Source organism: Hemiscyllium ocellatum, chromosome 33 (assembly GCF_020745735.1).
Source record: "Hemiscyllium ocellatum isolate sHemOce1 chromosome 33, sHemOce1.pat.X.cur, whole genome shotgun sequence".
Taxonomy (NCBI): domain Eukaryota; kingdom Metazoa; phylum Chordata; class Chondrichthyes; order Orectolobiformes; family Hemiscylliidae; genus Hemiscyllium; species Hemiscyllium ocellatum.
In genome coordinates, this window is record NC_083433.1 from 15,973,549 (window position 1) to 16,001,169 (window position 27,621).

The window sequence follows — 27,621 nt, forward strand, 5'->3', positions numbered from 1 at the left end:
GCTCAGCGAGTAAAGTTACATCCAGAACCTCAACTTGAGCTACAAATCTTCTCAAAACTCATTTATGATTTTCATTCTTCCATGGGATTTGGGTGTTGCTGGCAAGGCCAGAATTTGTTAGCAATAACTTCAGAAGTGAGAGAATTGCTAGGCCATTAATAATGAATGCCATGGTCGCAGGGTCAGAGACAGACCAGACCAGGCAACATCCATTAGTGAACCAGGTAGCGTTTCACAGCAATCTACGACAGCTCCACGACCACCGTTAGTAAGTCAATCTTCCATTTCCCAATTGTATTAATCGAACTTAAATTCCACCAGACGCTGTGGTGGGACGGGCCTGTGCCTCAGAGCACTGACGTCGAGATTACTAGTTCCCAGACATCACCATGACAACACTGTCTTTCGCCAGTGTGGGACACAAAGCTTGGAAGAATTGTAAAGCATGAGGAAGATAATGTGGTGTTTTCCCTGGAGTGTTGGAGGCTGAGGAGTGACCTTAAAGGGGTTTATAAAATGATGAGGGGCATGGATAAGGTAAATAGACAAGGTCTTTTCCCTGGGTTGGGGGAGCGCAGAACTAGAGGGCATAGGTTTAGGGTGAGAGGGGTGAGATATAAAAAGGAAATAAGGGGAAACTTTTTCATGCAGAGGGTGGTGCGTGTATGGAATGAGCTGTCACAGGAAGTGGTGGAGGCTGGTACAACTGCAACATTTAAAAGGCATCTGGATGGGTATATGAATAGGAAGGATTTAGAGGGATATGGGTCGGGTGCTGAGACTAGATTAGATTAGGATATCTGGTCGGCGTGCATGAGTTGGACCAAAGGGTCTGTTTCTGTGCTGTACATCTCTATGACTCTATGACTCTGAAGGGATATTGACAGGTCGATGAAGTGGGTAGATAGGAGGCAGATAAGGTTCAGTGCAAAGACGTGGGAGGTGATGCATTTTGACAGGAAGAGCATTGAACGGCAATAGAGTATAGGGAGGACAATTCCACAGGGAGTGCAGGAGCAGAGGGAGCTGGGTGTATTTGCTGGTGTACAGATCATTAAAGATGATAGGATAGGTGGAGACAGCAGTTATTAAATCACACGATGCTTTCAGTTTTATTACAGGATATAGAGTGCAAGGAGAAATCAATGCTGAACTTTGGGAACATGCTTTTCAGGCCTCCACTGGAGTAAGGTCTACAGTTGTGGGCACCCCATTGTAGGAGGTGTGAGTGCATTGGAGAGAGAGTGCGAAGAGATTTACATGAATGGTTCAAGGAATGAGCAACTTCTGTCACGCAGATACATTGAAGAGCGACAGGTTGGCTCAGTGGTTATCACTGCTGCCTCACAGCGCCAAGGACCTAGGTTCAATTCCAGCCTCAGGCAACTGTCTGTGTGCACATTCTCCACGTGTCGGTGTAGGTTTCTTCCCACAATCCAAAGAGGCATGGGTCAGGTGAATTGGCCGTGCTAAATTGCCCATAGTGTTAGGCGCATTATTCAGGGAGAATGGGTTTGGGTGGGTTACTCTTTGGAGAGTCAGTTTGGATGTGTTGGGCTGAATGGCCTGTTGCCACACAGTAGGGAATCTAATCCAAGGTTAGGACTATCCCCCTTAGAAAGATGAAGGCTGAGAGAATGCCTCAGTGGTTAGCACTGCTGCCTCACAGCGCCAGGGACCCAGGTTCGATTCCAGCCTCGGGCGACTGTGTGTGTGGAGTTTGCACATTCTCCCCGTGTCTGTATGGGTTTCCTCCAGGTGCTCCCACAGATTAGATGGATGAGCCATGGGAAAGTAGGGGTTATAGGGAAGTGGGACACTCTGCCAAGGGTCAGTATGGACTCGATGGGCTGAAGGGACTGCTTCCACATTGTAGGGATTGAGCAGGCTGAACAGAGTAGATAGTGGAAGCTCCTCCTTCACAAGGAACAAGGAGAGAGCAGGGATTGGAAGGGACATCTGAAAGAAGCACGGGTGATGTGAGGGGAAAAGGAAAACATTTTCACATGAGGTATAAAAGGGATTGCCTGGAAATGAGCTGGAGGCACGTCCCACTGGGGCAGTGGATGGTTATTTGGATAAAATAAAAAGTGTAGGAATATGGGGGGTGGGAGAAGATAGAAGACTAGCACAAAGTTCCAACAGACATGTCACTGTTAGCAGCAAGAATTCCATATGACGTAACAAAGACCTGCATTTATATAGCAACTTCCATGGCATCAGGGCAGCACAAAGCACTTTATGGTTGATAACATCATATTGAAGTGCAGTCGTTGTTGTAAAACAGGCAACGGGATTGGCCATCTCTATCGGCATAGAAAGAGCAACATGGGAAATCTGTTATTGCGTTTGGAGCGATGGCTCTGCTTAAATGTGGGAGAGAGAGAGAGAGAGAGAGGGGGAGAACGTGTGCATGTGTAGGAGAGAGAGCGGGAAGGGGGAGAGAGAGAGAGCGGGAAGGGGAAGAGAGAGAGAGAGAGCGGGCAGGAAGGGGGAGGGGGAGAGCGGGAAAAGGCTGAGAGCGGGGGAAAGGGGGAGAGCGGGGGAAAGGGGGAGGGGGGGAGAGCGGGAAGGGGGAGGGGGGAGAGCGGGAAAGGGGGAGAGTGGGGGAAGGGAGAGGGAGAGAGAGCGAGAAGGGGGAGGGAGAGAGTGAGGTGGGGGACAGAATGAGTGGGCGACAGTGTGCGTGAGGCCTGCTGTTGGTGTCTAGCTCTGATGCACTAGTGTACAAGTGTGAGTGTACACAAGGGTGCATGTACAAGTTCTTTGGAACACTGCGAGCGGGTACTATCAGCTGGCACCTTTGGGGAAAAGCTTTGTTAATCTCCCTTACCTAATCCCAAAGAATCTTCAGCATCAAAGACACACCCAAATTTGTAGGAAAGGCTTAATGCCAGAACAGGCCAGGAAACTACAACAGCAACTCTGAGCCAAACAAATATTCAGAGCAATGCCAATTTCAGCACAAAATACAGAGAGAACACAAACATCATGAAAACTAGAACTCTTTACTTTGTTTTTTCTTTATATTAACAACATTATTTTCTAAAAAAAATGAACAGAATTGTTTAAACTTGCAGTCAGGAAACGACCGATCAGTAAACTGTTTTCCTGTGCAACCTGGCAGCACTGCTTTTATTGAATGTACAAGAATTCTTCAGAGAAATTCCCGCGGCCACCAAACAAGGCAATTATCATTATTCTCCATGTGGTACCTGGTAGGTGTTCAGTCAGAGTTCTCTTTCAAGGAAGGAAAAAGTAAGAAAATATATCCTTTAAAATTAATTTCTCTTAAAATAATCCCTGATCAAGGGTCCAGTCAAAGTTTGGTGCTAAATGTCGTCTCCTTCAGTTGTGTGAACCATTGGAGGGCGGCCATTTTCTTCACCATCATTCTAGCAATGATTGTCCGGCTCAGTCCTCTTTGATTTTCTGTTCTCCTTCATTCATGGTCGACTTTTTTTTTTAAGAAAGTTAACTCCATTTTTCTCTGTCAAGTCAATTGGCCCAAAGTGCTTTCAGAAAGTGCAGAGTTGGCAGCGGTGACCTCTATGTCGCAGTAACCTTTAACCCTGACAGTGACAGAGGTCAGGGCTGCTCTTCTAAGGGCACCAAGATGTGTCTGGGTAAAGTAGACAGTGAATGGACTTGAATCTTGAGAAGACATTAAAAACAAAAAGAGTTGGTTGTTATTTTTTGGAAGGATGGTAGCTTTTCCCTCATGTTTGGATCCCACACCCCCACTAACCTGAGGAAACAATGGCTTCCTGCTGCAGTTTCTTACAGACAGCACCAGGTGGCACTGCAACTGGATTGCAGCACACATGGAGCGCCACTGGGTCAGTTGTGCACAGCATGTGCAGGTTCCCCCCGCTCCCTGTGTCCCAGGGAGCTCACACACACACACACACACACACACACAATGCATATTCGCACTTGCGCATGTGCCACCCCTCATCCACACACATGCCTCCCCTCAGCCATACGCCTCTCCACACATGCTCGCACTCACCCACATGTGTTCACACACTCACATGCATGTAGAGTCAGACAGAGAGGTACACTGGCGTTCATACACACACTGACACATACACACAAATACACATGCACATACGTGACCATACAATCAACCACACACATCTACACACACGTGTGCATTCACCCTTGCTTGTTATTCAACAACGGTCTCATCTCCAACACTTTCCTCATGAATCAATAAAAGACAATTTTGACAGACAATAGACTGTAAGCTATGAGGTTTTTTTTGACGGATTACATCTATGTTTTCCACCATGAGGCCCAGTGAGATTTCTTGCCATACTGTACCAAGCTTGCCCACCACGCCAGCCTCCTAATGCCCAGGACTAGCTCCATCACTCCACGCACCGTTCCCAAATACCGGATACCCATCGGAAAACCAACATTGCTGGCACACTGGCTGCTCACTCCCTTGGGACACGTCAGCAGCACCAACACCTCACTCAATCCCTCGAGCTCTTACATTCCAGGTGAAGATTGTCCTCAATCAGGACAGGCAGTGGGGGTGGGGGGTGGGGGGGGGGGGGGGGGGGGGGGTGGAATGCCTCCTCACTGTCTCACACTGACCCTCACTGGGAAAGGCCAGGAGCCCCTCTTGTAGGGACACAGAGACACCCGTCCCCTCTCTCTACTGTTCCGCAGGTAGCACCACCACCTCCATGGAGGTACACCCAGCATCTCAACCTCGGGAGAGGAAGAGGAAGAGGAAGAGGAAGTATACAGAGGCCTCCGGGGGGGCAGAATCAGCAAAGCTGCCTCCTGCACCAGCTCTTACACCTGCCGGTGGGGGAGGGGGAGGGGAGTGTGGAGCCACAGCTGGGGAGACCCAAGGGAGACATGCACCAGGCCATCAGCACTCGGAGGGCTGCCAGAGACCAGGCAGGAGAGGGCCCAGTCAGCAATCAAGAAGTTCATCTACATGCACAGGGAGGGATAGGAGCAGTAGGCAGGTCTGTGGGACAGAATGGCCTTCGTTGCTACAGACCAGTAGCTCCCAGGGACAGACCCAGCAGCCCCCAGGGACAGATCCATGCAGCATCCTCTCAAACACAGTTATATACATTTAAAGATGTATACACATGCACATACGTGTGTATTATACATAAATACAGCAATATATACATACACACACACACACGTATACACATATGTATGTACATGTGTAATATATATAAATCTACACACATACATACACAGGTAAATACACTCAAACACAGCCATATGTGTACACACACACAAACATATACATACACGCTCAAGCATCAACATACACACACACATTTCAAGAGAGGTCAGATAGAGATCAAATGTTTATCAGAGCATTAACTCCTGAGTATTAATTGCAATTATTTAATGGCAATCTAAGAGCATGAGAGCCTCTAATCTGAATGTTATTGTCTTTTTTCACCTTCTGATGGCAAGACAATGTTGAGATAATGATTATTAATGAAGTGACAGTGGAAGCAAATCAATCTCAAGGTGCCCTCATTAACTCGGCAGGCCAGGGAATCAGCACCAGTGAGTGGTAAGCTACACTCCTGTCTCTTGATGTAAAACCTAGTTCTGGATCTTTTAAAGGGCGATTGTGGTCCCTAACTTTCTCTATATTGTGTGTTTAGTTTGTCTCCCATAACCCAAAGATCAACTCTACAGAGGCCTGCTGTAGGCCTGACTTTAGGCCTCAAATATATTCCAGAAGCCGCCTCCTGACCTTTCGCCTTCCACCCCTGTAAACATAAGATAATCAATAACTTTAATAGCCACTCACATTCGCCCATCACTCCTGTGTCGACACTTCAAAGAAAATCCAGTAAAACTGGAAAATAAAACACACTCATCCTGCATACTTCAAAATGGAGGTACACTGGCTTCCAAACATTAACCATTTTTAACTTTTATTTTTCCCCTTGAGTTCCTGGTGAAGCATGCCTCAAATTTAAAATATTGATCCTTGCTTCAAATGTCTCCAAGCAACCTTACCCCTGAATTTTAATTTTACTCCATGCAGGAGTGGTTTGGGAATAGTTGTAAGCTTTTTCTTTTATTCATTCTCAGGATGTGGGCGTCACTGGTTAGACTATTGTTTATTGCCTATCCCTAATTGCCCAGAGGGCAGTTAAGAGTCAGCCACATTGCTGTGGGTCTGGAGTCACATGTGGGCCAGACCAGGTAAGGATAGCAGTTTCCTTCCCTAAAAGACATTAGTGAACCAGGTGGGTTTTCCTGACAACAGACTCCTGCTCATCATTAGATTCATAATTCCAGAATCTTCACTGAATTCAAATCCCACCATCTGCCGTGACAGGATTCGAACCCAGCTTCCCAGGCCACGAGCTGAGTCTCTGGATTAACAGTCCAGCAAAACCAATCTAGCCCATCACTTCGCCTCCCTGCGGAGAAACAGCTAGTCTTTTTTCTTAAGTTCTTTCTAGGGGTGAGAGGGTCTGGCTAGTTCAGGATTTATTGCCCATTCCTAAATGTCTTGGAGAAAGTCGTGGGGAGATGCCTCATTTGGACCGCTGCTGTCCATTTGAGCTCTGAGGGAGGGAATTCCAGGATTGTGACCCAGTAACAGTGAAGGATCAGTGAAACACTTCTAAATCAGGGTGGAGAATGGCTTGGAGGGGAACTTCCAAGGGGTGGTGTTCCCAAGCATCTGTTGTTCATCTAGATGGAAGGTGCTGCGAATACAATAGGTTGCGGCAGTGCATCTTTGAGATGGTACACACTGCTGCCTGTGTGCCAATGGTGGAAGGAGTGACAACAAGAGGCTCCTCATTAGGACGGCCCAGTGGCTCAGTGGTTAGCACTGCTACCTCATAGCGCCAGGGACACAGGTTCAATTCCACCCTCGGGCAACTGTCTGTGTTGAGTTTGCACATTCCTCCCGTGTCTGCATGGGTTTCCTCCCACACTCCAAAGATATACAGGTTAGGCCGTGCTAAATTACCAATAGCGTGGAGGCAAGGTGGGTGAGCCATGGGAAATGTAGGGTTACAGGGACAGGGTGGGCAGGATGTTCTTTGGAGGGTCAGACTTGATGGGCCACATGGCCTCTTTCCTCACTGCAAGGATTCTATGATTCTCCCCTCCCCAAACAGATGGGGACTCGATAACCCAGTGGTGACTGAGCAAAGCTGAAGCCTCAGATATCATGAGATAAGCTAAAGGATTTGATACAATCTCCCACAGTGCGAGGATCAGATTCGGTCTTAGCTTACTGAATATCCCATGATTCAAATCCGAGCACCAATGGGTTGCAACATACCTGGAAGGGTCTTCAGCTACCGAAAATGCTCCTTTCATCTCGATAATATTCTGCTTGTTCTCAAAGGTTCCATAACTTAGAGTGACCTGGAAACAATCATTTAAACTTTAGTTTGATTTCTTATCTGTTAAATTGTCCTCAGTGCTAAACCCCATAACAGGATAAATTGCTTCAAGACCCATTATCTATGACCATTTACTTAAACACTCATAGCTCACATCAAACAAGGACGAGACAGAGTGTAGAGAGGAGATAGAGAGCTTAGCGGGTGTGGCATAAAGATAACAATCTCTCCCGCAATCTCAGCAAAACGAAGGAGCTGGTCATTGACTTCAGGAAGTGGAGAGGAGGGCACACCCCTTTCTGTATTAATGGTGTTGAGGTGGAGACCGTCAAGTTCCTGGAAGTGACCATCACCAACAATCTGTCTGGTCCACACACGTTAACGCTATGGTCAAGAAAGCACAGCAATTCCTCGACTTCCTCGAGGGTCTAAACAAAATCGGCAAGTCCATAAAGACACTCATCAATTTTTATAAAGGACCAGAGCCAGCATCCTATCTGGATACATCACGGCTTGGCATGGCAACTGCTCTGTCCAGGACCGTTAGAAACTGCAGAGAGTTGTGAAGCCAGACCATCACACAAACCAACCTTCCATCCACTGACTCCATCTACATTTCCCACTACCTCGGGAAGGCAGCCAACATCATCAGAGACCCCTCCCACATCTCTTCCAGCCTCTTCCATTGGGAAGAAGATACAAACGTTTAAACACACGTACCAACAGGTGCGGGAACAGCTCCGTCCCCCGCTGTTATTAGATGCTGAATGGACCATTCACATTTTAAATCGAATGTTGATCTCACTCTCTGTACACCTTCTCTGCAGCTCTAACACTATCCCTCGCTGTTCTATTAGCCTAATGCACTTTTATGTTATGATTTGCCTGGACTGCACGCAGAACAAAACTTTTCATTGTACTCAGGTACACATGACAATAATAAATCCAATCAAATCAAAGAGGGTCGAACCAACCTCAGCCTATTGCAGACCCTTCGGCCCCAACCTGAACCTATCCTTCAGACCCTGCAGCCCCAACCTCAGCCTAGCCCTCAGACCCTCCAGCCCCAACCTCAGCCTAGCCCTCAGACCCTCCAGCCCCAACCTCAGCCTATCCTTCAGACCCTTCAGCCCCAACCTCAGCCTATCCTTCAGACCCTCCTGCCCCAACCTCAGCCTATCCTTCAGACTCTTCAGCCCCAACCTCAGCCTAGCCCTCAGATCCTCTAGCCCCAACCTCAGCCTATCCTTCAGACCCTTCAGCCCTAATCTCAGCCTATCCTTCAGACCCTTCAGCCCCAACCTCAGCCTAGCCCTCAAACCCTCCAGCCCAAACCTCAGCCTATCCTTCAGACCCAACCTCAGCCTATCCTTCAGACCCTTCAGCCCCAACAACAGTCTAGCACTCAGACCCTCCTGCCCCAACCTCAGCCTATCCTTCAGACTCTTCAGCCCAAACCTCAGCCTAGCCCTCAGACCCTTCAGCCCCAACCTCAGCCTATCCTTCAGATCCTCCAGCCCCAACCTAGCCCTCAGACCCTTTCAGTGCCAACCTCAGCCTATCCTTCAGACCCTTCAGCCCCAACCTCAGGCTAGCCCTCAGACTCATTTTGAACAAAAGGAGAGAGGGCGGAATTAGGCTATTTCGGCCCTTGAGCTGGCTCTGTTATTCAAGTCAATGTTCTACCTGAGTGCCATTGTTTGGTTATTTGCTGATGGGATGTGGACATCGCTGGCTAGGCCAGCATTTCTGGCCAATCCTCAAATTGTCCAGAGAGTAGTCAGGAGTGAACCACATTGCTGTGGGTCTGGAGTCACATGGAGGCCAATCCAGGTAAGGATGGCAGCTTCCTCCCCCAAAAGAAGCCTAGATGTGGTTTTACAACAATCGTTTCAAGGTCATCATTAGACATTCAATTCCCAGATTTTCATTTTGATTATTGGATTCAAATTCCACCAAACAGCTGTGGCATGATTCGAACCCATGTCCCCACATGGGTCTCTGGATTAACAGTCTAATGACAATAGCACTGAGCCATCACCTCCCACTTCCCCCCCGTATCCCTTGGAAACTGAGGGAGTTGATGTTTCGAGTCGTTAATCGCTCAGCCTCAAAAGAATTCCAAAGAGTCCCATTTGCCGACAGGGATAGATAAAGACAGATGACAAATGTGAAGCATCAACCCCAGCACAGACCAGGCCGAATGGCTTCTTTCTGTGCTGTAGATCCAAAGCAATGTAATATACAAGGATCAATCATAGAGTCATACAGCACAGAAACAGATCCTTCAGTCCAAACTGTCCATGCCGATCAGATTTCCCAAATTGAACTAGCCCCATTTGCCAGGATTTGTTCCAAATCCCTCTCAATCTTTCCTGCCCATGTATCTGCCCAAATGTTGTAATTGTACCAGCCTCCACCACTTCCTTTGGCAGCTCATTCCATACACGTACCACCCTCTGTGTGAAAATCACCCTCAGACTGCTTTTAAACCTTTCCCCTTTTACCCTAAAACTATACCCTTTGGTTTTGGGCTCCCCTACCTTGGAGAAAAAATCTTGCCCATTCACCCTATCCATGCCCCTCATGATTTTATAAACCTCGATAAGGGCAGACTCCCAATGTTCGAGGGGTAAAGGTCCAGCCTCTCCTGGTAACTCAAACCTTCTATTTCCAGTAACATCCTTGGAAATGATTTCTGAACCCTCTCCAATTTAATAATATCCTTCCGAGATCAAAACGGGACACGGTACTCCATTAATGGCCTCACCAATGTCCTGTGCAGTTGCAACATGATGTTCCAACTCCTATACTCAATGCGCTGATCAATGAAGGCAAATGTGGCAAATACCTTCTCACTAACCTGGCTTACCTGTCATTTTACTGCTCCTCGGATGCTGCCTGAACTGCTGTGCTCTTCCAGCACCACTAATCCAGAATCTGGTTTCCAGCATCTGCAGTCACCTTCCTCACTAACCTGCCTTACTGGTCATGTCACTTTCAAGGAACTATGTATGTGCATCCCCTAGGTCTCTCTGTTCGATCAACACTCCCCAGGGCCCTCTCATTAACTATGTAAGTCCTAATCGTCTTAACAAAATGCAACACCTCGCATTTATCCAATTTAAACTCCATCAGCCCATTGGCCCAGCTGATCTAGATCCCAGTGTATTCTGAGGTAACCTTCTTCACTGTCCACTATACAACCTATTTTGTTGTCATCTGCAAACTTATTAAATCGTGGTCTACTTCGAGGAATCACCATTAAACCATTCCAGCGCATCATCAGTCCGCCAAAAGCACAGGTTTAAAAAAAATCAGCTGTATTCTGTCCAGTTGAGTGTACAACAGCGAACCTGGTCAGTGTGGGTGGGATTCCACCAGCAGAACATCGGAGACCATACCTGACTCTGAATGTGGGATTTGGAAACCAACTGCAGGTTTTCGAGGTGGGAGTGGAAGAGTGGGCTGCGGATTAGATTCACACCCAGGATAGCCTCAATGATATACCCAATGGTGCAGTCGTCAGGGAGACGGATCCTCTCCGCTGTGTTCATAAAATTTCCATTGCTAATTGTAAAAAAAAATCATGTTTTAGATTTAAAATGCAAGTTCTTTACAACACTTCATCATAATTACCACAACACAATGGGATAAATTTATGTCATTAACTGGCATGTGTTATGTAGTAGTGTGTGTGTGTGTGCGCGCCCGCCCGCCCGCCCGTGCGCGTCAGTCTGTGTGTGTGTTGTTTGTTTGGTTAGGATGTTCGTTTTTTGAGTCTAATTTATGGGGATGGGTGTATTCAGTGCCAACACAACCAAGAAAGTTTGTCCGTATCATATGTCCAATGAGATTGTTAGGAACTGAACGGCCAAGCTTCTCGGCCAATCATGGACCTCCACCGCAGTGTCTCAGCTCAGTCATAGGCTGGCACTTTCTTCATCACCATCTTGGTGACGGCCCACTCACTGGTGAATCCAAAGGCAAGGAGGCAGCTTTGGTTTCTCGGGAGGTGGGGTATCACAGGGAGAGGACAAGGGAGTGGGAACAGAGGCAAAGGCAAAGAGTTGCCTTGTAGGCGTCATCCTTCTGCCCCATGTCTCTGAATGCCCCTGGACTGGGGCAAGCGGAGGCCCATCTCAAACCCATTAGGCCCATCATCCTGGTTACACAGCTGGGAAATCGATCACTTTTCCCAGCTGTAAGGAAGGCGGATAGATCTGGAAGGTGGTGAATGAAGGCCTTTCAGTGGCTGGTAAGGTGAGGAAGTTTCTAATAGACCTTCTCCCCCGGAACTCTATGGGGAGAGGGCATTCTCCAAGGCCAACCCTCTTTTACACTCCTCTCTTTGCAGAATGGGAAAATTGGCATCTGGATGGGTATATAAAGGGTTTGGAGGGATATGGGCCAAGTGCTGGCAAATGGAACAAGATTAGGTTAGGACATTTGGTCAGCATGGACGAGTTGGACTGAAGGGTCTATTCTTTCCTCTTTCACCACCTCCTGCTCCCACCCCCACCACCATACCACACTTCTCTCTCCCTCCCCCATAACTCTCCTCCTAACGCTCACTGGCTACCCCCCATATCTTCTCTCCCTCTGTCTGGTCCATCTCTCCCCTGGCCCTCTCCCTCTCTCAAATTTTTCTATCTTCCAATCACTCCCTCCCTCTTCTCACCCATCCATCTCTCCCCCACCCGGCTTCCTCTTTCAATCTCTCCCCATCTTGATCTCTCCCCATATCTCTTCCATTTCTTAATCTCAGGTTATCACCCCCCTCCCAATCTCTGTATCACTGTCTCTCCATCTCTCCCCCATCCCTCTCCCAATCTCTATCACTCCCACTCCCAATCTCTCTATCACTGTCTCTGCATCTCTCCCCAGCCTCTCTCTCCCATTCTCACCTTCTCCCATTCTCTATCACTCCCAATCTCCTTATCACTCCCTTTCCATCTCTACCTCCTGCCTCTCTCCCTCTCCCTTTCTCTTTGCCAGGATTGAAGGGTTTGAGCTGTAGGGAGAAGCTGAATAGACTGGGACTGGTGTCCTTGGAGCGTCGGAGGCTGAGAGTTGACCTTTTAGTGGGCTGCATGGTAGCACAGTGGTTAGCACTGCTGCCTCACAGCGCCAGAGACCCAGGTTCAATTCCCACCTCAGGCGACTGACTGTGTGGAGTTTGCACGTTCTACCCGTGTCTGCATGGGGTTTCCTCCCACAGTCCAAAGATGTGCGGGTCAGGTGAATTGGCCATGCTAAATTGCCCGTAATGCTTAGGTAAGGGGTAAATGTAGGGGTATGGGTGGGTTGCGCTTCGGCGGGTCGGTGTGGACTTGGAGGGCCGAAGGGCCTGTTTCCACACTGTAAGTAATCTAATCTTAAAAAAAGTTTATAAAATCATGAGGAGGCATGGATAGGATAAATCGACATGGCCTTTTTCTTGGGGGTGGGGGGGAAAAGAGTCCAGAACTAGGCGGCATAGGTTTAAGGTGAGAGCGGAAAAATTTAAAAGGGACAATTTTTTCACACAGAGAGTGGTGGCTTGCATGGAATGAGCTGCCAGAGGAAGTGTTGGAGGCTGGTACAATTACAGTATTTAAAAAGCATCTGGATGGGTATATGGGAAGATATGGGCCAGGTGCTGGCAAATGGAATAAGATTAGGTTAGGTCATTTGGTCAGCATGGACGAGTTGGACTGAAGGGTCTGTTTCTGTGCTGTACATCTCTGTGACTCTATCACACCCTCTCCCTCCCTCAGGCTAGCCCTGTGTGTCAGTGTACCCCACCTGTATCTGAATGAAATGTTCTGGTGGAGGTTTCTTATACCACAGCCAGAACTATTTGTCTCTTTCCGTCCCTCAGTTCAATCCTTCCTCTGCAAATACCCAGCCTTATAAAACTAAACATTCGCACTGCCCAGAAGTTCTTGTCACAGAGAAGTTCTTTATTCGGCCAGAGTCATTGAGAATGAGAACTGCAACAATGATCATTTCCCAGCAGACTCCCTCTGCTGGTACAAGTGGATATGGTAGCCTCAGCTGACAAAATTCACAGACCCATGTCCATGACAGGGCGAACCCTTTTTTTGGGAAAAATTCCAGAAGGTTTCATCACATGACCTTTTCCTCCCAATGGCCGCACCCCTCACTGTTGCCATTGTCTCACTGAATCCATCCTCAGTAAACTGTCTCTCCACAGCCAAGTGAACCCTTAAATAAAAGTAATCAAAAAGATTTTCTTTTTATTACGGGCCCCACGGTTTTTCTTCGCCAAGTGTTGCTCCCACAAACTTCCCAGAGACTAATCTGGAAACGTTGGAGACGCCAGACCAATCGAGAGAGTTGGTGACATGGCGAGAAAATGCCTGCTTCCCCTCCCTGACCTGATCAAGCTTTAATCGTAGTCAGGTCTTCGTCAAGATTTTCTCAATCAAAGGAGAGGAAGATGGAGGTCGCATTCTCAAATCGAGAAGATCAGACAAAGTCGGACATTAAACCAGAATGGTGGCAGAGCTTGGGGATTGAGAGAGTGCTCAAAACAGCAAGTGATAAGAATTCAGTCCTGTTAAAATCCCACGCGCCCTCTTCAAAATAACCTGCAGTTGAAATGCCTACCTTGCCCATGGTGCCATCTTCAGCGCCAATCCTCGGTTAATACAAAACCCAGCTCCTCCAGTGGCGAACCAGAAGAAGACAGATTTCTGCAAACATTAAGGTCAAATGATCATTCCTTGTCACACTTTTTTTATTCATAGAATCCCTGCAGTATGGAAGCAGGCCATTTGGCCCAACAAGTCCACACCAACCCTCTGAAGAGTGACTCATTCCTCGACCCTATTACTCTACATTACCCCTGACTAATGCACCTAACCTACACATCCCTGGACACTATGGGACAATTTTGCATGGCCAATCCACCCTAACCGGACTGTGGGAGGAAACCCACACAGACATGGAGAGAGTGTGTAAACTCTACACAGTCACCCAAGGCTGGAATCGAACCCAGGTCCCTGGCGCTGTGAGGCAGCAGTGCTAACCACTGAGCTACCCTGCTGCCCCCAGTCACCTCCAGCATTATGTTCTGCTTTCTAACAGAAAAGGGAGGCGTTCCCATTTATGGTACAGTGATAAAGTCCCTGGGCTTTTAATGCAGAGGCCCAATGATTCAAGTCCCATTATAGACGGAGTGCAATTTAAAATCAGTTAGTCTGGGAAGCTGTCCCTCTCAGTGATGAAACCACCATTGATGGTTATTTTTTTAAAAATCCCATCTGGCTCATTGAATCCCATCTGGCTCATTGCCCTGCTATAGGAAGGATATGGTTAAATTGCAGATGGTGCAGAAACGATTTACAAGGAAGCAACTGGGATTGGAGAGAGAGTTATTAGGAGAGGCTGGGACTTTTCACACTGGGTGTAGGAGGTTGAGGATTGACCTTGTAAATAAATGTTGACAAAATTATGAGGGGCATTGATAAGGCAAACAGAAAACATCGTTTCCCCAAGGTAGGAGAGTCCAAAACTAGAGGGCATAGGTTTAAAGTGAGAGGCAATAGATTTAAAAGGGACCCGAGAGACAACTTTTTTGTACAGAGTGGGGCTCGTATGTGGAAATGAACTGCCAGAGAAAGTGACGGATGCATGTCCAGCTACAACATTTAAAAAGACATTCGGAAAGGTAGATGAACAGAAGGGGTTTAGCAGAATATGGGCCAAACGCAGGCAAATGGGACTAGTTTAGTTTGGGACATCTGGCCAGCATGGGTGAGTTGGACTGAAGGATCTGTTTCCGTTCCGTATGACTCTCTGTGAAAGCTGGCTCTGGTTTTCCGCACAGTCCAAAGATGTGCAGGCTTGGGTGAATTGGCCATGGGAAATTGCCCATAGTGTTCAGGAATGTGTAGGTTAGGTGCATTAGTCTGGGGTAAATATAGGGTAAGGGAATGGGTCTGGGTGGGCTACTCTTCAGAGAGTCAGTGTGGACTTGTTGGGCCGAAGGGCCTGTTTCCATTCTGTAGGGATTCTATGGTTCTCTGTGTGGGCCTGAGCAAACCACACAGTTCAAGGGCAATTAGGGACGGCCAATAAATGCCTTGAAGCCCACATCCCATGGGAGGCTAAAGGGTAAAAAGCTTCAAGCCACCTTGAACAGGTACCACCATTCAATGGTGACCACATCTACAATGTCACAGAACATCAAAATCTTTGTGACGAAGGTCACCATGACCACAAGGTGGAATTTGAGTTGTTCAGCACGGTGAGGGGGGCATCAATTTTCCACAATGGTCCTGCACGAGGGACAGGAAAATCAGCCGCCATTTCCGCCAAGGCTATAGAAATCCCAGTTGGCACTATCCACTTCGGGAGGGTGAAGGTGGCAAGTTGGAGTCCCTGGCCAGAAACCTAAACAATTTCAGCTGATTCTCCAGTGCAGAAATGAGACACTATCTTTTGGGTGAGACCTTAAATCATGGAACCCCTACAGTGCACAAAGAGGCCATTCGGCCCATTGAGTCTGCACCAACCCTCCAAAGAGCATCCCACCCAAACCCACTCCCCTACCTTATCTCCAAAACTCATATTTACTGTAGCTAATCCACCTAGCCTGCACATCTCTAGGGTAATTTTCCATGGCCAATCCAACTAATCTAAATACCTGTGGACTGTGGGAGGAAACTCATACAGATACAGGGAGAATGTGCAAACTCCGCACAGCCAGTCTTCCGAGACTGGAATCAAACCTGGGTCCCTGGCACTGTGAGGCAGCAGTGCTAACCACTGAGCCACCGTGCCCACCTAAATACAGTTGTCCCACATGGATGAAGCACATGGGTGTGTCTACAATATATGGACTGCAGCAATTCAAGGCACCACCTTCTCAAGGACGACAAGGGAACCAACAATAAATATTGGAACAAAATCAGAAAGTCGCTTGAGAAACTCAGCAGATCTGGCAGCAGCAACAGAGAGAGAAACAGAGTCGACGTTTTGGGTCCAATGACCCTTCTTCAGAACAGTTAACAATAAATGCTGGCCCATGTCCCATGAATAAATGCAAGACCTCACAGCATTGCCTCGGAGGAAGAGTCACTACTCCTCCCTTACTTCTCTCCAAAGAAATGCAAAACTTGCGCCCACACCTCCCCCCTTACTTCTCTCCAAGGCCCCAAGGGATCCTTCCATATCCGCCACAAATTCACCTGCACCTCCACACACATCATCTATTGCATCCACTGCACCCGATGTGGCCTCCTCTATATTGGGGAGACGGGCCGCCTACTTGCAGAACGCTTCAGGGAACACTTCTGGGACGCCCGAACTAACCAACCCAACCACCCCGTGGCTCAACACTTTAACTCTCCCTCCCACTCCACCGAAGACATGCAGGTCCTTGGACTCCTCCATCGCCAGACCATAACAACACGACGGTTGGAGGAAGAGCGCCTCATCTTCCGCCTGGGAACCCTCCAGCCACAAGGGATGAACTCGGATTTCTCCAGTTTCCTCATTTCCCCTCCCCCCACCTTGTCTCAGTTGATTCCCTTGGACTCAGCACCGCCTTCCTAACCTGCAATCCTCTTCCTGACCTCTCCGCCCTATCACCCTCACCTTGACCTCCTTCCACCTATCACATCTCCATCGCCCCTCCCCCAAGTCCCTCCTCCCTACCTTTTATCTTAGCCTGCCTGGCACCCTCTCCTCATTCCTGATGAAGGGCTCTGGCCCGAAACGTCGAATTTCCTGTTCCTTGGATGCTGCCTAACCTGCTGTGCTTTAACCAGCAACACATTTTCAGCTCTGATCTCCAGCATCTGCAGACCTCACTTTTTACTCCAATATTTAGATCAAGGTAAGGAAAAAAACGATAACTATCCAGCTGTGCATCTGTGCACAGAAGCATTTCCTACATTATAGCAACAACAATACTTCAAAAACACTTCATTGGCTGCAGGATGCTTAGGGTCATTCTGACATTAAGAGGTGCTATGTAAATGCAAGTCTGTGTTAGCTCTACTCTAACACCTGCTGGAGGTGTTTTCTCTCTAGAATGGTTTACTTTCTGCAGTCAGAGACTGTGGTAACTCGTTGTTGAGAAACACAAAGAGCTATTCATCGAAATATCAGTGACCACAAAATTTAATCCCAATGAGGGAATTACTGGCAATGCTTTTATGATTGAAGGCAAAATCTTGTCCAAACAATAGAAGAACTTTCAACAATCCAACAAATTACCACGTTAACACAGTGGCTGCAAGAGCAAGTGAGAGACTGAATTCTACAGTCAGGAACTCACCCCCCCCCCCCAAAGCCTATCCACCATCTACAAGGCACAAGTCAGGGGTGTCATGGAATACTCCCCACTTTCCTGGATGGGTACAGCTCCAACAACACTCAAGAAGCCTGGGACCGTCCAGGACAAAGCAGCCCACTTGATTGGCACAATATTCAGAAGATTCACTCCCTCCACCACCAACGCTCAGCAGCAGCAGTGTGTATCATTTACAAGATGCGCTGCAGAAATTCACCAAGGCTCCTTCAACGGCACCTTTCAAACTCAGAGCTCTACTGTCTAGAAGGACCAGGGCAGCAGATAGATGGGAACACCACCCCCTACAAGTTCCGCTCCAAGTCACTCCCCATCCTGACTTGGAAATGTATCACCATTCCTTCACTCTTACTGGGTCACAATCCTGAATTCCCTCCCTCACGGCATTGTGGGTCAAATGGACAGCAGTGGTTCAATGAGGCATCTCCCCTCTGCCTTCTCCAAGACATTTAGGAACGGGTAATAATCCTGAACTAGCCAGAGACACCCACACCAAAATGAACATAAGGAAAGAAGGCTGGCTGTTTGTCCACAGGGAGGGGTTGCAATGGCCTGGACTAGTATCGTTGGGTCAAACCCCAGGAACATCCCCCTCTAAAAGCACTGCGAAATTTCCTGTGGCACATGGACTGCTTTGGTTCAAGGATAGCAGCCCTCCACTACCTCATGGCCTAGCCACCAAAACCCATTGCTCCTGAACAATTTCCTTTAATCAGCAAAACCTCCTTCAGTAGTAGACTCCAATTTTATGACCATTTCCACCTGGAAAGACAGGGAGAGCAGACACAGGGGAGAATCACTATCCACAAGTTCCCCTCCCAAGCCACTCACTGTCCTGACCTGGAAACATATCATCGTTCCTTCAGTGTGGCTGAATCAAAATCCTGGAAGTCCCACCTCGAGGGCATTGTGGGTCAACTCTCAGAAGGTGGGACTGCAGTGGTTCAAGGAGGCAGCTCACCCCCTCATGGGGGCAACTAGGGACGGGCAATAAATGCTGGGCCTTGCCAGAAGCACGCGCATCCTGTGAACCTGTTCTTTATTTTTAATATTAACGATCTCCTGACTATGAAAGTAGGGCGATGACACTGCAACATTCCCTCAATCCTGCAGTTCGGTACAGGCCAAGAGTGTAACCCAGGATTATCCAGGAATAACGGACAGTCTTTTGACTCCAGATTCTAGGAGTCCTGCTAATTAGACCAGGTTGCTGTAAATCATGGATATTAGCACAAACTCTATGGGGTACTGGAAGAATTAAGCCAGTTATCTCCACTGCAATATGCCCCTTTAACTCCCCCCTCTGTTGTGGAATGAACTTCATGAGGAAGGGGTGGATGCAGGTACAATTACAACGTTTTGGATAGACACATGAATAGGAAAGGGTTTGGAGGGATATCAGCTAGGAGCAGGCAGGTGGGGCTAGTTTAGTTTGGGATTATGGTCAGCATGGACTGGTCGGACCGAAGGGTCTGTTTCCATTCTGTGAGACACAAAAAAGCATCATTTTCTGAAGAGCACTCAACATGTAACAAACCACCAACAGGCCAATGACAGAGCGTCTTCCTAACGCCCAATAACATTTCATAAATAAGAAGGGGCTGGTTGAAATAGATTCAGTTGTACCTTTCAAAATGGAACCAGACAAAGATTTTCAACAATAGTGTGTGAAATATAGGAGAGCCAGTACGGGCATGACTGGCCAAATGGCCTCCTTCTGCTCAATAAGTATCTCTGAAAAGGCAGCATTTCTTTTCTTAAGTCACTTACTGTTTTGTTGTTGGGCAATTTTTCAGACGCTTCGATTGGTCGATCCAGACTGGGCTTTCCGACATAGACGTCCTGCGTTGGAGGGAAGCTTGACAGCAGATTCAACAAGGCGCGAACGTTGACGTAATTATCGTCGTCGACGTGGCAAAACCACCTAAGGGATCAACACACAGAGGGCCGAGGTTAGAGGTTAAAGGGAGGGCAACTCTCATTGAGGTAAATTGCGCAGACACTGAAGGGGGCATCCCGAGGTGAAAGCACCCTGAGCTCCATGGGGACGAGGGTGGTCCTCAATGTTCAGATGCCGTTTTCAGAGATCGCCCTTCCTCATTCCGCACAGTTGCTGCCTTCCCCCCCACCCCCCTTCCCCGCAACACTTACTTCAGGCGGGATGCGATGAATACGTCATACTCGGCGGCCATCTTGCAGGACAAGGCTTGGCGGCTGTGTGCTGATGAGCAGTTCGTATTGATCACTCGGTGACCTGTACGGAGAGAGGGGAGAGACAGCACGTCATTAACGTGATGAACACGAGATAGCTCAGAGCCAATGACGGTGATCCACGCGGACTCAAGGCCAAACTGGTCGGTACACCAGAGAGCAAGAGAATCCGCCAACCTGCCTCCTGTTCATTTCACTGTATGAGAACATTGTGAAACTTGACAGTGTGCAGAAAAGATTTACAAGGATGTTGCCTGGGTTGGAGGGTTTGAGCTATAGGGAGAGGCTGAATAGGCTGGGGCTGTTTTCCCTAGTGTCGGGGCTGATAGAGGTTTATAAAATCATGAGGGGTATGGATAGGGTAAATAGACAAGGTCAATTCTCTGGGGTGGAGGAGTCCAGAACTAGAGGGCATAGGTTTCAGGTGAGGGGGAAATATCTGAAAGGGACCTTAGGGGCAACTTTTTCACACAGAGGGTGATGAGATGATGGAATGAGCTGCCAGAGGAAGTGGTGGAGGCTGGAACAATTACAACATTTAAAAGGCATCTGATGGATAGATGAAAAGGAAGGGTTTAGAGGGATGTAGGTCAAGTGCTGGCAAATGGGGATAGATTGGGTTGAGATATCTGGTAGGTATGGACGAGTTGGACCGAAGGGTCCGTTTCTGTGCTGTACATCTCTATGGCTCTATTTGAGCGATAGATAATGGCCATTCTGTCCAAACCCAGTACTCCTTTCCTCAACCTAACCTTCCCCTATCTATCAATCTATTATCTCACAAAACTAACCTTTCTTTTCTATTCATTCATAGGATCAGAGCGCTGCTGGCTAGGCCAGCATTTATTGTCCATCGCAGAGAGCAGTTAGGAGTCAACCACATGGCTGTGGGTCTGGAGTTGCATGTAAGCTAGACCAGGTAAGGATGGTCCCTTCCCTACAGGACATTAGTGAACCACATTATTTTTTCCTCTGACAATGGGCAATAGATTCATGGTCCTCATTAGACTCCTAATTCCAGATGTTTATTAAATTCCAATTCCACCATCTGCCGTGGTAGGATTTGAACCAAGTTCCCCAGGATGTTAACTGGGTTTCTGGATTAACAGCCCAGTGATAATACCACTAGACCATTACCTCCTCTGAGGCCATTCAACCAGAAGATGTAGGGGCAGTAGTTGGCCTTTCGCCCATTAGGTGTACTCTGCTGATCTCATAGGCGGCCTGGTGGCTCAGTGGTTAGCACTGCTGCCTCACAACACCAGGCACCCGGGTTTGATTCCAGCCTCGGGCAACTGTCTGTGTGGAGTTTGCACATTCTCCCCGTGTCTATGTGGGTTTTCTCTGAGTGCTCCAGTTTCCTCCCACAGTCCAAAGATGTGCAGGTCAGATGAATTGGTCATGCTAAATTGCCCATAGAGTGAGATGCATTAATCAGGGGTAAATATGGGGAAGGGGTTTGGGTGGGTTACTCGTCGAAGGGGCGGTGTGGACTAGTTGGGCTGAAGAGCCTGTTTCCATACTGTAGGGAATCTAATCTAATTTAAGTCCACAACTCTGCTTTTCCCCACAATCCTTGAATCACTTTTGGATTAAAGATCCATCTATCTCACTTGACTAATCCTTAAATAACCTAGACTGGACAGCCTCCTGCAAGAAAGAATTTCACAGATTCACTCCTCTCAGCTCTGTCTTAAATGGGCTGCCTTTACACAGACACTGACCCCTCTGGTCCAAGAGTCGCCCATAATGGAGAACCAACCTCTCTGTAGCTAACCTGCCAAGTGCCTAAGAATCTGAAACATTTCAATCATTCTTTTTAACTCCATTGAGTACAAGCCAAACCTCCTCAACCTCTCCTCATAAGACAGCTCTTCCACACCCAGGAACAGCCTGATCAACCTCCTCTGGATTGCCTCTAATGCCAATATACCTTCCATTAGATAAGGGGACCATAACACAATTACAGTCTGACTAATGCGCTGTATGGTGTTAGCAAGACTCACCCATTTATATACACCAATCGCTTTGAAAAAATGCCAATGTGCCCATTTCCTTCCCTATTAGCCACTGACCCTGGATGCTAGTTTTTTGTGATTCACACGTCGACTCCATTAGCTGAGAAAAGTCTTATATTTCCTGAGGTCTTGAAAAGCCTGATAGAAAAACAAGTTTCTTCTTTAAAAAGTGTGTTTGATTGCTTGTTCAGTCTTTCGTTTCGATTGAGCAGTCATTTCCTGGCAATTTACTGCATCCCGTACTATTTGTATTTAAATGCCATGCAGGACATTGAAAGGAAAACCAGGCAAACATTGAGCAAGATAGGGGTGTGTGTGAGAGAGAAAGAGAGAGAGTGTGAGAGTGTGAGAGAGAGAGAGAGAAAGTGTGTGTGTGTGTGAGTGAGTGAGTGAGTGAGTGTGTGTGAGAGAGAGAGAGAGAGAGAGAGTGAGAGTGAGAGTGAGAGTGAGAGTGAGAGTGTGTGTGTGTGTGTGTGTGTGTGAGAGTGAGAGAGAGTGTGTGAGAGTGTGTGTGTGTGTGAGAGAGAGAGAGAGAGAGTGTGTGTGTGTGTGTGTGTGTGTGTGTGTGTCTGTGAGTGAGTGAGTGAGTGAGAGAGAGAGAAAGAAAGACAGACAGACAGACAGAGTGAGAATGTGAAAGAATGTGAACATACACGTGTGTGCATGTATGTGTGAGAGTACACGTGTATGTGTAAGAGAGAGTGTCTATATGTGAAAGTGTCGACATGTGAGAGAGTGTGTATCTGTGTGTACACCTATGTACTGAATGCTTGTGTGGGAGTGCATGTGTATTCCCTCCTAAAACACTACGGTGCGGCACACACTGAAGGGTATTCTATACACTACACACATAGTGAGATGGCACCAGAGGAGGTAGAGATAACATTTGTCAGCATGTTGCCTGGGATGGAGCAACTGAGTGATAAGGAGAGACTGGATAGGCTTGGATTGTTTTCCACACATCAGGAAAGACTGAGAGGGGGACATAAACGATGTGCATAACATGATGAGGGGTATGGACGGGTGATTCAAGAGCAGCTGTTCCCCTTGACTGAGGGGTCAATCATGATCGTTTTAAGGTAAAGATCAGGAGATTCAGAGGGTATTTGGGAACGAAACCTTTTCACTCAGAGGGTGGTCGGAATGTGGAATGCACTGCCTGGGGAGGTCGTGGAGGCTGGAAACCTCACAATATTTGGATGAACACTTCAAATAACATAACATTCAAGGGTATGGGACAAGGGCAAGAAATTGGGATTAGCACATGTTTAGTGGTAGCTATGTCAGTGCAGAGTCGATGGGCCGAACTGCCTTTTCTGTGCATTATGACTCTGATTCGAAGCCTGAAACTGACAGAGACAGAGAGAGATTATCAGCACCATTGCCAGACTGCCCCATGCCCTGCATATCCATTCACACCAACACAAGCACATGAGGCATGCTCCAAATATAGGCACTGCACTAAAGACTTTTAACATAACAAAGCATTTAACAAAAAGAAACAGGAACAAATGCTGAATTAGACAGGGAGTCACCAAGAATTGGGATATGAAAATAAAATAAAGAACTACAGGCACCGGAGATATGACACAAAAAAAAGGAAAAGCTGGTGAAACTCAGCGGGTCTGGCAGCACCTGCAGAGAGAGAAAGCGAGTTAACGTTTTGAGTCCAGTGACTTCAACATCAGACTGTGTGATGGGAAGCATCTTCAATATTCAAGGATGAAGTTCAGAGGTGGAACACACCCTCCCCCAGACACCGTCCCCCCACTCTCCACTCACCACCCCCACCGCCCCCCCGAATTAATTCCAGAGATGAAAGGCTTGTTACAGCAGGAGAAACAGGGCAGTTTCGGCCTAACTGTGATATATCAGGCAGCATGTGGGGGGAGAGAGGTGGCATGTTTGGGGGGGGTGGGGGGTGTGTGGAGGGGATCTTCAATCTCTAACGCACATTTGCAACAAAAGCTGCACAGTCACTTCACAGAATCGATGGGCATATAGTCATACAGCCCAGACACAGACCCTTCGGTCCAGCTCGTCCATGCCGACCATAATCCCAAACTACATGAGTCCCACCTGCCTGCTCCTGGCCCATATGCCTCCAAACCTTTCCTATTCATGTACTTCTCCAAATGTCTTTTAAACGTCATAACTGTATCCACATCAACCACTTCCTCAGGAAGTTCATTCCACACACTAAGCACCCTCCGTGTAAAACTTTGCCCCATCTTCTTCAAATCTCTCTCCTCTCATCTTAAAAATGTACCTCCTAGTCTTAAAATTCCCCCATCCCAGGGAAAAGACAGCTACCATTAACCCTATCTATACCCCTCATGACTTTATAAGCTTCTATAAGACCTACACTCAAAAGGTTTTTCTGGAAAAGATACATTTGTCAAAGATTTTAATCTTGCACTTATCAGGATAACGTGCAAGAATACCAATCAAGAGCCTTGACATTTACCAACCAGCATTACTCTCCTCTCATGCAGTTATAAGTGTTGGCTTTCCCCAGCTCAAACTGGCATTCTTGCAAATTGTCCTGATGAAGGCAAAATAAAAACCTTACAGAAAATAATTGTTTCATCAGGAATATCCAAGTCCTTTCATACTAGAAGACTATAAAGTTGCTGTTCCTAGAATCCAGTAGATTCTGAGGTGGTGCTGTGTGTTGTCCAATTAGATTCACACTGTAAAGAGAGCTCTCTTACAGAGAAGGAGCAAGTAGCCAGCAGATTTAAGAGATTTACCAGGACGTTGCCAGGACTGGAGGGCTTGAGTAATAAGGAGAGGCTGGAGCATGCAAGGTCAAGAGTTACCTTATAGAAGTTTAAAAAATCATGAGGGGTATAGATAAGGTGAAATGCAGGGGTCTTTTCCCTAGGGTGGGGGATTTCAAGACAAAGGGGCACGTTTTAGAGGTGAGAGGAGAGAGATTTTAAAAAGACATGAGGGACAATTTTTTCAAACGCAGAATGAATGGAATGAACTTCCAGAGGAAGTGATGTAAGCAGGTACATTTACACATTGGAAAGGCACTTGGAAACGTACATGAATAAGGAATGTTTGGAGGGAAATGGGCCAAGTGCAGGAAGGTGGGACTGGTTTAGTTGGGATTAAGGTCAGTGTGGACTCGGTGGACCAAAGGGTCTGTTTACAACTCCATCGATGTGCAGAACTGACATGGCCCACTCTTATTAATGCAAGAGCACCTCGGCGTTTGTGATACCTCAGGAGTTTTACAATGCTAACTGCTTAGCCCCTGGTGAAGGGCTCCTGTCCGAAATGTGGATTTTCCTGCTCCTTGGATGCTGCCTAATCGGCTGTGCTTTTCCAGCACCACTCTAATCTTGATGGGGATAAAAAGGCCATTCGGTCCTTCATGTCTGGCTCTTGGAATGAGCATCTCACTTGGGACACTTTCCTACATCCTGTAATCCCCGCACATACCCTTTTAGTTTACAGCTCAAGTCCATTTTCAAAGAACGGTCTGTTCTGACCAAGGGTAACTGGACTTGAAATGTTAACTGGATTTTCTCTCCACAGACGCTGCCAGACATGCTGTGCTTTTCCGCTCCAATCTTGATGCTAATCTCCAGCATCTGTAGTCCTCCCTTTTGCCCTGCTTAACCCCTGCAATTCATGGGCAGAAAAAACACCCAGATGCTGCTGCAAAAACACCAGCGTAGCACGGTTCAATCCCTACCATAGGCAGCAGGTAACATCCCAATTTGATGAGCAAACGCAGCCATGGTGACGCGAGATCAGTATTTTCCACACGGCACGTAGTTAGGATGTGGAATGAGCTGCCTGCAAATGCAGCGGAGGCAGGTTCAATTAAATCATTCGAGGGAGTGGTTGGATGGTTATTTATTGGGATAGTAATGCATGCAGGGATAGGAGGTAAAAGTAGGAGATTAGCACTAAACAATACAGCTGCGCTAGCTAATGGAGGTAATAAGGGGCTAAATGGTCTCCTTTCACACCAAAATAATTGTGATTCTGTGAATCCCACCACACGATAAAAACATTAGCAACACAAACAAAATCCTTTAGCTCTGCTTGAGAAGAGGTCAAATAAAAAATAAAAACCATTCTCATTCTTTTCTTCAGACATTTTCATTAAATTGTACATGTTTGCTTGTGCAGTGATAAGGACAGATATGTTTATGTAGATATATTTTTTACTTTGAATGAATAAAACAAATTTAAAATAAAATCTCAGGCACTGTAGCATTCAGGGAGTTATTATAAACATCAGGATCAATGAAGAACAGGGGGACTGATTTAACCAATGGAAGTTCGGATGAGAATCTAATCTGGTCAGGTTGAAAAGAGTCTGCGTTGTGGTTGAAGACTTAACAGAAGATTCAGGTTCACATGGGTGGCACGGTGGCTCAGTGGTTAGCACTGCTGCCTCACAGCGCCAGAGACCCAGGTTTGATTCCAGCCTCGGGTGACTGTCTGTGTGTTTGCGTGGGTTTCCTCCCACAGTTCAAAGATGTGCAGGTTAGATTAATTGGCCGAGCTAAATTGTCCCATCATGACCAGGCATGTGCAGGTGAGGGTGAATTGGCCGTGGGGAATTGTGGGGCTAGATCTGGGCAAGATGCTGTTGAGTGTATTGCTGAGGACTTGATGGGCTGAATGGCCTGATTCCATGTTTTGTTCAAGGCTCATGGTGCTTCCACGATGATTTTCAAACTGATCTGCTCTTATAGTTCAATCCTTCCACTGGATAGGAACACCCGGCTTGGACATCACTTGTGCCCTTCCCATGTTCACCAGCTCATTACGATTCACTGAGGTGCCCCACATGCCCCTTGTGTATCCCTGCAGGGACTGGTTTGGAACCAAACACAGAAAGAGTAGGCCTCACCTGTCCTGATTGTCAGCTCCTCATCCTCATCATCAGTGAAAATATAAGTCTGGGAACCAACAGAGATAGAAAAGGTTAGCACAAAACCGGAATTCAATGCGCTGGACAATTAAATAAAAACTCTTCCTAAAGTTGCCACAAAAATAACCCATGAACACACAGGGTTGCTGGCACCAACTTACCAAACCCCTGCTATAAACCCTCCTCTTGGGTACGGCATTTTTCCAAACACTTCTTGTGTTACTGGCTATGGGGCAACGGATTGGGAGAGTGAGGGCAAGTGGATGCCTCAAACAAAGAGCTGGCATGGAGAGGTTGGGTTGAATGGCCTTCTGAAGGGTCTAACCACCCCTGAGAGGCAACCAACACCTCACCAACTTCCCCTTCACCAACTCCAGGACTGCTCACAAACGAGGATCAGAATAAGACCCCTGACTTTCCAGTTTTGATGCCAGTTCTTACACCTGTGCAGCCTGAAGCCTTCAGGGATTGAAGTCCCTGTACAGGTTTCTTCCCATTACCAAACTTTGAGAGGATGTGATTGATAAATGCTTTATAAATATTAACAGTACGGTCAAAGACCCAGCAGCAGAACAGGAACCTTCTCGGTGGTGTGAGCAGTGGCCTTGAAGAGACATTCGGAATGAGGAAATGATGACTTTATACTTGCACAGTGACCAATAGTACTGGTCCCACACAAGTGTGGGCTCCAAGACCAATATTACTGGGGCAGTGACCAGTGTTACTAGTCCCACACAAATGTGGGCTCCAAGACCAGTATTACTTGAACAATAAACAGTGTTACTGGTCCCA

The 27,621-nt window shown here is 47.3% G+C and overlaps 1 protein-coding gene across 1 annotated transcript in view; it reads right to left on the reverse strand.

The window, feature by feature from the left end:
* Nucleotides 1-2,989: 2,989 nt before the first annotated feature.
* The window catches only part of LOC132831161 (beta-1,3-N-acetylglucosaminyltransferase lunatic fringe-like), a 59,005-nt gene continuing 34,373 nt past the window's right edge, over nt 2,990-27,621 (reverse strand). The window contains exons 2-8 of the mRNA XM_060849168.1: nt 26,809-26,857; nt 19,849-19,951; nt 19,468-19,621; nt 13,986-14,071; nt 10,775-10,940; nt 7,307-7,392; nt 2,990-3,654 (exon numbers count right to left, since the gene is read on the reverse strand). Coding sequence (XP_060705151.1) covers nt 3,603-3,654; nt 7,307-7,392; nt 10,775-10,940; nt 13,986-14,071; nt 19,468-19,621; nt 19,849-19,951; nt 26,809-26,857 — 696 coding nt within the window. The 3' untranslated portion in view covers nt 2,990-3,602. The remainder of the gene's footprint in view (nt 3,655-7,306; nt 7,393-10,774; nt 10,941-13,985; nt 14,072-19,467; nt 19,622-19,848; nt 19,952-26,808; nt 26,858-27,621) is intronic.